The following is a 12,638-nucleotide window of genomic DNA, read 5'->3' on the forward strand; positions in this document are numbered from 1 at the left end:
ATCCTTGCATCTGCCACTGGAGGCAGCTGTGTCACTCTGCTTAATGGTAGGGCTGGCCCTGCTTGTGTACAATGGGAAGAGTAAATGTTGCAGTTAGACATTCTCCCTGTTCAGAAGCCTAGCCGCTCAGTTTCTTTCTGGGCTTCCCAGTCTCTCCATGCCCACCAAGGAACACCACTAATTAATCAGCATTCTGTGGCTGCTGAGCACACATTGGTCACAGAATCCTGGAAACTGTCAGTTGTTAAAGGTGCCGGGAACTTTGACTTTGTGAGGTCAGCACCCTTAAAACCGGCAGTTTCTCCGCGACTGTTAAAGTGGTATAATAGTGCTTTAACTGTGTAGTATGGATGCTGCCCGAGTCGACACTGGGCTGTTTTTTTAGGGGGGGAGGGGTGGTTCTTAGAGGGGCTTGAGGTGGCTTGCTCACTCACTCTGTCTATCACCAAGTGATGCCAGGCTCTGCCTTCCTGCTCCAAGAGATTTCGCCCTTCCAGTACCAGATTTCACCCCTCAAAGCTCATGGCCGTGTGGCTGGCAACCATATGCTTAAACCCAAGGTATTTGAAGTGTGTTTGGGGAGACTACAGAGCTCACTAGTCAGTTCTTCCAATACGCGTTAACACCGTTGGGAAGACGACTTCAGCGATGTCAAGTAGGTCTGAGAATGCAATGTTTTATGGACATGCTGGAGTTAAGAGTCTTCAGCTTCCTATAACTGGGATGTACAATTAACCCCAGCTTTCTTCATGCAGTGGCAGAACCAGAAAAAACACACACGCGCACACACACATATGATGGTGGTAGTGGTGGGTACAGGATGGGCAAAATGCATGGTTTGAGGTCAGGGGAGCTTTCTCCCATGTATTAGATTTCCAAAAGAAATAGCACTAATATTTCATTTAATTTTTCCATCCTAAACGTATTGTCATAAGTGTGCATTTGTGCAAACAAGGGGTTGTATCCAACTTAGTTAATGGGCCATCCATTTCAGTGGGTGTACTTTGAGGAGGATTACTGTTGGATACAACCTAAACTATTTGTCTGGGGGACATTTGCCCCCTCACACCCTTCTCTGGTGCCACTTTACCTCCATAGGACCCATTTTTCTTTTTCTACATAGATACATGTCTTTACACTTTCCCTCTTCATTCTCTGCTTTTTCTTTCTCTTGTTCCAGCCCTGTCCATCTTTTGTTTTACTCTGTCATCATAGAAGACGAAGACAATGATGATGAGGACAGAGGCTGTTCTTCTGGGGCAAACCTCTGAGATTGGCCCACAACCTAGCTTTTGGGCCCCAGACCAACCTCTGGAAACCTCAGGAGGGGAGAGTCTTCTTGTGCTCAGGTCCTGCATGTGGGCTTCGCACAGGCTTCTGGTTGGCCACTGTGAGAACAGGATGCCGGACTAGATGGGCCATGGGCATCATCCAACAGGGCTCTTCTTACATTCTTGTGTTCAATGTTCTACAGTAGGGGTTCCTAAACTGTGGTCCATGGACCACCAGTGGTCTGAGAGCTGTGTCTAGTTGGTCTGTGGCTGGTCTGCATTAAATTTTCAAATTGATTTTTAATTATACTTTTCTTGCTTTATTCCTTATATCGTCTTTTATTATATCTGACAGAGAGTGTGACTGAGAGAGTGTGGCTAGTCTTGCAAAGTAGCCCAATGTCTATAATACACATTTTGCCAAAGTGAGGGGGGAGGTAGTTTGAGACAAACTTGAAATGTATTGCAAATTGTATTGTTTTTATTGATTTATTGATGTATTACTGATGTTCTATTGATGTATTATTGATGTTTTATTGGTGCATCTTTATATTGGTGCTCTTTGTAAGCCGCCTTGAGGGCCTTTTGGCCGAAAGGTGGGGTAGAAATATTAAAATCAAAATCAAATCAAATCAAATCACAATTACTATTGAATGCAATCAGACACAACCTAAGAAATAAGAGAAGCAACAAAAATACAATTAAATATCATACATTTGGCACAGCACAGTGCAATTGCTACAACATTCAGTGGTCCACCAAGATCGTCAGCAATTTTCAAGTGCTCCGTAGGGGAAAAACGTTTGGGAATCACTGTTCCAGAGCAGTTGATAGCTTTGGGGCAGATATGGTCTCTAAATATTTTTTTGTTCCCCTTGTCCCCTGGTAGCCCTACTGAATTTTAACCAAAGTGTGGTAAAACATTGGTCCATATTCCCACACTTGATAGTATCACATTCAGTTGAAAGAGTCCATGAGTATAAACCCCTCACAAAACAAAATGCCATTATCTGAATGGAACATATATGTCTACCACAAGAACAAGATCTATGTCTATTTACAGTGTCTGGTTAGGATTAAAATACACGCTCTCTCTTAGTTACAAAAATATCTACATGGTATGGTTTTGCTTAATCTATGCCTAGTGTAAGCTAATAAATCCGCCTCTGTTTAATTAGACAAACACTTGTGGGCAGTTTGAAAGAACAAATACCATCTCATTTGGGGGCATAATCACAACCAAACCCACTCGAAATAGCTTCCCAATGATGCTGATTCTGATGTGCTCATACAAACATTTGTAAAACAAAGAAACAAATCTAACTATTGCAAACCTGTTTTTTACTTACTGTCTGTATCCATTTCTGACTCTTTAAGAGTATCTCTTAGACTACAGTACTGTGCATCCATATGTTGTAATAAGTCCTATTGAGTCCAGTGTGATGTGCCTCCAACTATACATGCAAATGCAGGATTATTAAGACATTGCTTTGAGCTATTCAGTGGTATTCTTAGATTTCCTTAGGAAAATGGATTATTTGTAATCAATCACATACTGCATTTCTCTCAATCACAGTAGCCAATGACCTGCAGGAACAGTTGTGTTATTACGTAGATAAATGATTACTCTGCCTGTTATTGATTGGCCATGAGTATTCAGAATTCAGAGGCTTCCTTTTGTTGGCTTCAGAATGACAATTCGCTCAACAGTGAAGTCTCCCTTTCAGAGACAGAAAGACTATTTTCTTTTTGCGACATAAGGAAATAATTCTACATTCTATCACTGTGCCAGTTTGACTGAATACATTAAGGGGAAAAAACCCTGTATTCTACTAAATCCGCAGAAATCCTGGGCAGATTGTTATTCAAACATGTGTAAGTGATGTTTTTGTATTTGAAACCACGGATGTTGGACTACTAACAATATTGCCATCCTGTACAAGAAGAGTTAGATGCATTTGTAGAACAGTTCTTAGCTCTCAGCAGTAGTGCAGTGGCAAATTCAGAAGTGCAGGGTCCCTTTATGATAGCCACACAAAACCCTCTCACATCCCCTTTCCACTTTCTCTTGCTCTCCATCTTGTCTCTCAATCCACACTCCACCTACAACAGACACCTCTAGGAGCCAATTGGAATGAAAGGGGAAGCTGTGTTAGCTAATAAGAAGAGTCTCCTCAGTGGCTGACTTCCTTTCACTCTGCTTGGCTCCACTCGGCACAAAAGGTCAAGGACTCTTCTCTGTGGCTACCATGTTATGATAATAGGCTTGTACATAGGGACCTGGCAGGGAATCTGCTTCCAAATGGTAAGGGATCTACAACTTTCCATGACCCTGGGCGGTTACACCCCTGGCTCTCAGACATGCGAGACATGTGAAGAAACGGCTATGCAGATCATCTGCACTACAACCACATTCGGATGATTATAGTTCAGTTTATTAGGCTGAGATACCCACAAGCCTTTGACTGCACATGTAGTCTTTTCACCTTGCTCTTTGTGTGAGCCCCAAGTAAACTAGGGAAGTGACCCTAGCTTGCAGCAGTGGTGGCTCATGAGGGGAGGTGGAGACAGTGGGGCCTTTCCGGTGGTGCATGCACATGCACACACACACACACCCCGATTTATTCAGAAATAAGTCCAAGTATTTATTGGGACTGTCAGGCAATTGGGTATAGAGTTGCAGCCTAAATAAAAAAAATAACCCAGTCTCCTGCTACAGATGCCACAATATACTATACAGTTACATGAGTGCAGTGATTAGTGATGCTTGAGAAATCCTGCCTTTGTGAATGCCTATACAGACTCATCTGATCTACAACTCCTGGACAAATGTGCACATCAGAGCTCCACATGTCACACTTCTCCAAATTGTGTGATGCAATTCTCAGTACAAAACAAAACACACACCCCACATTCAAATGCATTTTGAGAAAACGTACTTAGAAACAAGTATTTTTAATTTGGGATTTGACTTCCCTAATTCACACTTCCCAAACTCATGCACAAGCACCTGTCCTTCAGAATTCACACTATGCTCTGAAATGGAAATGGACTGGCTTTCAAATTTGTTTGTGACAGATTAGCAAAGAGACAGTCAGGGACATTTATCATTCCTGCTCTGAAAAAAGTCCCGGAGTTGTGCTCTCTTGCATTCTCCTTCCACCTCACCAGTGGACTACAATGGGGTAACGGACCTCTTGAAATTCAGTGGCTCTGGACAGAGGCTCCTAACTTAAAGAAAACATAAGGCTTGAAAAACACACGCATGCACACTGACAAATTCTAGCAACCTATCTTTTGGCAAGGGAATAACCTCCTCTTGTGTAGACAAATTCTGTTTATTCAGGCAAGCTTTATTATCATTATTATTATTAAACCTGATCGTTAAATACAGCAAACCCCCTAAAAATCAGCACTGTTCAAGTTTAAATTGCAAAGTGTAGCTCTAGCTAAGCTTTAATAGCCATCACATAATTTAATTCTATTAATCCGGTTTCCACAGGCTCCTTTATTATGCGGACAGAAGGAAAGCAAACCATCGTAAATTGGAAGATGCAGCATTGCCAAAACATCTGAAGAAAAATAATCTAAATAAACCACATTTGCAAACCATAATAGGTACTGGTGTCTCTCTCTCTCTGTTTACATGACAGTGGCTTGGAACTATTATTTATAACAAAGATTAAGGTTTGGTGGTGTAGTGGTTAAGGTGTTGGACTACGACCTGGGAGACCAGGGTTCGAATCCCCACATAGCCATGAAGCTCACTGGGTGACCTTGGGCCAGTCACTGCCTCTCAGCTTCATGAAAATCCTATTCATAGGGTCGCCATAAGTCGGAATCGACTTGAAGGCAGTACATTTACATTTTTTAAGGTTTGGTAATTAACACAAATGTTTCTCATATCCCTACAGCAAGCAGGCTTCTGTCCATAGCTCCCTTTTCTGGACATAGTATTTAGGGAAGGGTTGTAGCTCAGTGGTAGAGCACATGCTTTGCATGCAGAAGATCCCAACCAAGCATCTTCAAAGTAGGGCTAATAAAGATCCCCATGTCTGAAACTCTGGAGTAAACCCTGCTGTCATTAGGTGTAAACACAGAACATGGAAATCCTGTGAAGAAATACTGAACTTAGATTAGGGGTGATAAATCTGTGGCCCTCCAGATATTGCTGGACTCCAACACTCATCAGCCCCAACCAGCATGTCCATTGGTTAGGGATGATGGGCATTGTAGTCCAACAACACCTGGAGGGCACCAGGTTGGAGAAGGTTAGCGTAGACAATGATGAACTAGATGGGCCATTGGTCTAACTCAGTATAAGGCAGGTCACTGGTCCATTTAGTCCAGCACTGTTTACTTTCAAGCCTTCAATCATCTTTAGATTGAATGCACTTAGGGATCCGCTTACTATACATTTTTATGGTGATAGTGCTGCTGTGGCAACACACCTTAGACCAGGTTACAAGCCAGTAGTAAACTCCAACGCACCTGCTGAAGACCAATAGTGGTCTACACTAGGAATGCTGAACCAGCCTGCTCCTTTCAGGTAAATCACACGCAAACACTTCTCCAGCTGCACTAGATTGGCTGCTGTACTGCAGTTGATCTCTGCTACCGAATATTGAACAAGATGAACATTACCGACTTTCCAATTTTACTATATAGTAGAGCCTAAAAGGATGATTTAAGAAGACCACAGCAAACGCTCCTGTTAATCACTGCGTGGATCGTGCTGTTTTATAGCATAGGCTGCACTCCTAACCCCACTTACTTGGCAATAAGCCCCACTGAATTCAATGAGACTTGCTTCTGAGTAGACGTTAGGATTTCAGCCTTAGTTACCAGGTGGCACTGGAGGTAGAAGCTTTCCCATTTCTGTTCTGTTAGTGTTTGAGACGCTAAAGCACTTTGTCTAGCTTCCAAACTGGTTTGTGTCCTTTAAGCCTTCCATGATACTCAACAGTTACACTATAGAGAGCTCACCAAATTGTTGGGGAGGGGGTAAGGCTCCAAGTTCACTTCTTTTTAAGGAAGTGATTTTGTTTTGGGTTGCAAAATATTAGGTGAATAATGCAAACCTCCTGCTTCAATACCACAACTCCAATTCTGAAAAGCCACTTTATTAATCTTGGTGTCGAGTCTAGCTGTTTTAAATTACTGTAAAGTATAATAACAAGCCTTAATGACAATACAGTTGTGGGGAGCCAAAGAACACTAGGAAATGTGGGCCAAGAACGATGAGCTAAGAACCAGCGCAAGTGAGAACACAAACATGTGCTTGTTTACCAGGAATGGAAGGGGCTTTGGAATGTCGTTGTCTGCGGTTTCTAGAACGTTCCACAGGAATAAATTCTTGTGAGAACTGGCAGAGATTGTTCCTTGGAGACTGTCTTCTCCAAAGTTAGGGAATGAGGGAATTTCTGTGGTCAATATATATATATATATTTTCTGCTGGCTTCTTGATGTATATCAACAAATTAATATTGTATGGCCTGCCATTTCAAAGCCTCCTCAAGGCGAAGAGGCGTATCTGAAGCCATTAGAGCACAGATGGTTCAAACTATATGCAGATATTCCTAGTTGTGCTTTTTCGTTTGCATTTTGTCTGGCTTCTTTTTTTTTTTTGAGCTGTTGAACTGTAATGAATTGTCTCATAATCTATTCCATCTTCTTGCCATTAGCAGGCTCTGAATGTTCACAAATAGGAGCAAAGAACTCATTTTCCAGGGCTTTAATCACACAAAGAGGGAATGCCTAATTCTGTAAATGAAATGGTCTGTGATCACTGAAGCAGAGATTTAATATATCACAGCAAATTAGGTAGACTTTAATAAATTACTTATCTTTCTGAATACTTTACATATGCTTACGAAATAAATATAGCCTGTTTTTGCAAATGGCAGAGAGCCTCTCTACCTATAAAATCCCATTTAAAGAAATCAAAAGATATTCAAAAATAAAACATAAGTGAATCTCATCTAGAAACTTATCTTTTTTGCAGTGCTGATCAACAGCTCAATTAAAAAAATCAATTAAATCCTTCATCAGCATTGGTTTGAAAGCTGGAAAATTGAGTTTCCAGGCTGTTTTCAATCATTGTTTATCAGGATACAACCATTAGTTATTCAGGTTTTATATAGGTTTTAAATATGGGGTAGAGTACGGAGAATCAAAGGCCCCGCTTGAAGTGTAAGATAATCTGATTGATTCTTTTGTAGTTTCATCTTGCACTTTGATAGCTATTAGTTGAAATATGTAAATCTGTTTTTTTTCCTGCAGATGAAAAACAAAACAGAACCTAACTGGGGTGTGTCATGCAATACCATCCCTTCAAAACTTGATAATCACAAACAACTGATTATAATAGCAGTAGGTCAAAAGTTGTATGTTTCTTTTTATAAAAGCTTGCAGTAATTTAATAAGTCTTGGGACCAGTCTCGTTCTTTATATTTAATTGATAGAAACGGCATGCATCAGAGAAAACGCATACTGAGATTTAATGTGCATAAAATGGATATTAGCATTTTAAAGAGGCAGATTAACACATTAATCCAAGTAATTTTCATATATTGCTTCTAATAAAACCTTCACAGTATAAAATTCTTAATGAGGCTAATCGCAGGCATTCCATTTAGTGGTGTGATTAGGGATAACATAAAAGTATTTTTAATCAGTTTTCCAGGGCTTAAGGTTTTTTTATTATTATTATTAAAAATTAAAAATTTGACTTGCATTTTTATTACTGTTTTATGTTAAGGCAAAAATAATGTTGAAAATGCAAATAAAGCACATCATTCAATCATGTAGGTATTAATTATTTACAAGCTGGTGTCCATTGTGGGGAAGGGCCTGTAGCCTTAAGGGAGGAGAAGAATGTATAAAAAGAAAAATCCAAACAGACGGGAAAAATATACAAACTTTACAACTGCAAATTGTGCGTCCTTTACATATAAATTATGCATTAAATATACAGTAGCGTCTCTCTCTGTCTTCCTAGATCCCGCCTGTGTTGGTTATGCTGGGAGAAAGCACATCTGTAGACACAGCCACTCATTTTCAGACCTCCTCATAGACTGAACGCAGAGCACGGAGGGCTTCTACCGTGACTCTGAGCTTTCCAATTACTGTTCCATCCTCTGGCGAATCTAAAACTAGACAAGAAACACAGAGGAAAAGTAACATCAATAGCAAGTTCACACAGATCCTCGCCCCCTACACATTTGAGTACCTTCAGCTTCAGTGGCTGAAACACAAAAGGCTCTTCATACGCAGACAAAAAGAAAGCGGGGAAAGTTGAAACAGAACTTCTGGCTGCTTCTGAGTGTCAGGAAGGTGCACCTGAGAACTGCAATCAGGTTGTTCTTTTGAGACCACGCACTGACCCTACAACCTCAGATGTGGAGCATGTATTTAGCACAAACGGAATCAGAGAGCGTTGTGCAAAGGCCTGTTGAATGCCACTATGGTAAGACATAGCACCACTGCCATTTTAACAGAGCCGCTTACAAAGACCACAATAAATCACAAAAAGAACAGCCTAGCTGTGACTGAAGATTACCAGTTTGAGAACAAATGCTCCTAAGTTGTAAGGAGATGCTGGGTTTTGTCTTGCTTTATGAACTGCACTACATTCTCTCCCCAGAAAGATTCAGGACAGACAAAAGAAAGCATTTCTTCACACTGCATGTAGTTCAGCTACGGAATTCACTCCCACAAGAGACAGTGATGGCCACCAACTTGGATGGCTTTGAAGAGGGTTAGACAAATTCATGGAGGATAAGGCTATGGCTGCTGTACCATGATGGCTAGGCTCTGCCAGCATAGTTGGAGGCATAATGCTTCCAAATACCAGTTGCTGGAAGCTGCAGGAGGAGAGAACGCTCTTGTGCTCAGGTCCAGCTTGCAGGCTTCCAATGGGTAACTAGTTGGCCACTGATGAACTAGATGGGCTATTAGCATGATCCAGCAGGCTCTTATTATGTTCTCCCAAACATTTTCAGCTGCTGATGCACTTTTTAAAAGTACATTTCAAGTACAAGTGCTCTGAGAACTGCCATAATTCACAATCTACTTTCACAAAAATATCCATCCATCCAGGCCAGCCCTATCATTAGGCAGAGTGAAGTGGCTGCTTCAGCCAGCAAATACAGACATAATTGTGTGTGCCATGTGGCCTCCACTCAGGTATGGTAGGGAATGCTCCTCATCACTTGTGTTATGTACATGGAATGTGGGGTGGGGGGGGAGAGCTAGTTTTTTGTATAAGGACTGCCTGTACAAAATTTCCATAGCCCAAGGAGGGGGGGGGAGAGAGCCCCAAACTGGAAATAATTTGGAAACTGAGAGCTGTGAGAAAGTAGAACTGAAAAAATAAACATACGCCCTGAACTCACTGTTTATATCTTGGTCAACGATGTCCCGCCCTTTCTGAAATATCTCAGTTAGACTGACATATGCAAAGCCAATATCTTCACACTCAAGATCTTGTTCATCTTGTGGAGGGTCGCTTACTACTGTAAACCGTATGCTGAAAAGGGGAAAGGAAAAAAGAAAAAAAAGAAAAGAGAAATCTCATAGCCAAACTGCACATTATGTTATTCACACTTTTTAAAAGAGCACACAGCTAGGCTTAGTTACAGAAAATATGACACAGATTACTAGTATCCCAGTCCTCATTTTAAATTTATTTACATTTTTATATATATACATGTACACAATTCTCCCTCTATATCTATATTCTTTTTTCTTTTAAAAGCAAACACCAAAAACTTTTGTCAACAAGACAACATTCTGTGATCCTATTGAACAGAGCGTTCAAACACATATGTACAATATATGAGACTGTCTGCTAGCTGTCCACATTCCTCATGGCGGATTGTGTATAAAGTGTCTAAGTTGCTGCGCTAAGAGGCACTGCACGTTCTGACAATAAAGCTATTCACTTAAGTACAAAGAATTGGAATGGACTGTTTTCTGGAACACACGGCTTGCTTATGGAGAATAAAAACAAACTCCATTTGGGGTAAATTTAAAAGTACATTATCCTTTAACGAGCAGGCAACCCACTTCCTGCTACTTTGCCCTGCTACATCAGCCTGTGTTTGTTTACTTGAAAACACGGAATGGCACAAGCCATGGAACCACGTGTAATTCATTAACGTTCCCTGGCACCTTTGCCAGTGCCACAACTGGGAGGTCTAGCCAGACTTCAGTGTGTTGGCTTTGTAGACTCTCAAGTATGTTGCATATGTCAAGAAATAACATCTATGAAAACATCAACATCAATGAGAATGAATTCCACTGTCAACACTGTAGATGCTGTGTTAGGAAATATTTTCACTTCTAAAAGATCAAAATGCAAATGCAAATGAAAGGAAGCACCTTTCTACTTAAGACAGGACTAAAGTTAAAATCCGCTATTATTTAAGGAAATGTTAGTGGGTTTAAAATGGTGATATATTATTGATTGCATTACATTCCAGTGTGCGTAAGGAGGTTTGCCAAGAGTGTGTTGTGTTTTCATTGGGATCTCACCCCCCCCCACTTCATTCCTTTCCCCTTCATTTTGCCATTCTGAGTGTTAGATTCAAAGAAACTCTTCCTGACCTCACATATGTGGCTTAAGACCATATTTTTAAATCGATACAATTAATTAATTAAAGCTTTAGGATGCAATCCTACACTTTGGGAGTAAGTTTCACTGAACTCAATGGGGCTTACTTCACAATAAACATGTATACAGTCACATTCTGAGTGTTGATTAGTCTGTGGGCAGAGCCTTTAAAATCGGGGTGGGTGGGTGGTGAAGCTACAGAGTCCGAAGTTGCTGGACTACAACTCCCATCGTCCCTGACCTTTGACTATGCTGGCTGGGGCTGAAGGGAGCTGGAGTCCAGCAGCATATGGAAGGCCACAGGTTAGACACCCTGGATTTAAATCAAAGAGTTTGAAAGGTAAAATACATTTGTTTATTTGGGGGTGGGTTGTTTGGTTCTGGTCCATGCTGCCATCTATTTAACACACAAAACTTTGCACCTATGTGGCACATTTCAAGAGGTCCAACCCCTTTCACAATGGTTCTCTCAGTAGTCCTTCGAAACAAAAAAACAGGCCAGTATTACAACAGTCTCTCTTGCCCCTACTGCTGAGAGACTGGGAACGGAGGGTGTTTGGAGAACTAGCAAGGGTTCAGCTTGCAAGCTATACAACTTTAGTCTTCCTTTTAGTTATCACTGGTTTATCCTACTGTCACTACAGCTAGACCATGTGCAGCCAATTTAGACTGATGTTTTTATGCTAAGTCCTTTGGTTTCCTAAACTTTAAAGTTTAGTTCCTGTTTCAAATGAAAAAGAAGAAGAACTTCTGATACTATTATTTAAGGCATTGTGATAGGAAACATGTGCCAAGGGAGCAATACAGCCAAAATGTGCAGAGTCTGTGCATTCGAGGGCTAAACGCTGCATCTCTCTTCCTTATGGCCTGCTTCTAAAAGAGGGAACTACAGTGAGGAGGCTTTACTGATGAGTCTGACCAGACAGCAAGGCCTGATTCATACATTATGGCAGTGGGATGGTAACTTCTGAAAAATGCTTCCATGTGCTGTTGCAGATGCTCTGACATATGCTGATGGCTTTTTGTGTGGATCTATTCGATCACGTGGCGAAGTTGCCATATCAATGCCCCACAGGAGGTCAAAGAATTATAGAATAGTAGAGTTGGAAGGAGCCTACAAAGCCATCAAGTTCAACCTCCTGCTGTGATGTGCAGGATTAGCATGCAACTGATCCGTGTGGAAAGTAGATTGCATTGGTCATGGCATTATGATACCACAGTTGGGCATGAAGTGTCTACCTCCCAATGCTCCTTTCTTCTGTAATTCACACAGATTGCTAGGAGGATGTAGGGACTTCAAAATGGAGGACTAAGTGTAATGAAACAATGTTCACTGCTGGTTTGTCAGGAAAGAGAGCATGGCACAGATTTATATGATTTGGGAAGGATTCTGCTTATGAGATCTCATCTGAAGTACAGTATTATAAACACAAGAGCCTATAAGGATGCCTTATAGTGAGTCAGACTACTCATCCAGCCAACCTAGTAATGTCTATTCTGACTGGCAGTGGTATGCCAGGGTCTTGCTTAGCCCAGCTTCTTAAGATCAATTCAACTGGGGGTGTTGTGAGACTTTCTGCCTGCAAAGCATGCGTTCTGCCACTGAGCTATAATTTAAAAAGGACGCTGGTAAGGATCTTAGGATAATTAATAGAGTGATAAAGAATCTCTAGAAGACAAATCTTATCAAGAAAGATGCATCTGGCTCCTTCGTAATCCTAGTGGGGGGAAAATAAGTTTAAGGGTGATGG

General features: G+C 41.1%; 1 protein-coding gene across 2 annotated transcripts in view; it reads right to left on the reverse strand.

Annotated features, from left to right (window-relative positions):
• Positions 1-7,263: 7,263 nt before the first annotated feature.
• RPGRIP1L (RPGRIP1 like) overlaps positions 7,264-12,638 on the reverse strand; it is an 89,389-nt gene continuing 84,014 nt past the window's right edge. For both annotated transcript variants that reach the window (XM_061593991.1, XM_061593990.1), the window contains exons 25-26: positions 9,668-9,801; positions 7,264-8,425 (exon numbers count right to left, since the gene is read on the reverse strand). In XM_061593991.1, coding sequence (XP_061449975.1) covers positions 8,331-8,425; positions 9,668-9,801 — 229 coding nt within the window. In that variant the 3' untranslated portion in view covers positions 7,264-8,330. The remainder of the gene's footprint in view (positions 8,426-9,667; positions 9,802-12,638) is intronic.

This window comes from Rhineura floridana, chromosome 13 (genome assembly GCF_030035675.1).
Source record: "Rhineura floridana isolate rRhiFlo1 chromosome 13, rRhiFlo1.hap2, whole genome shotgun sequence".
Lineage (NCBI taxonomy): Eukaryota > Metazoa > Chordata > Lepidosauria > Squamata > Rhineuridae > Rhineura > Rhineura floridana.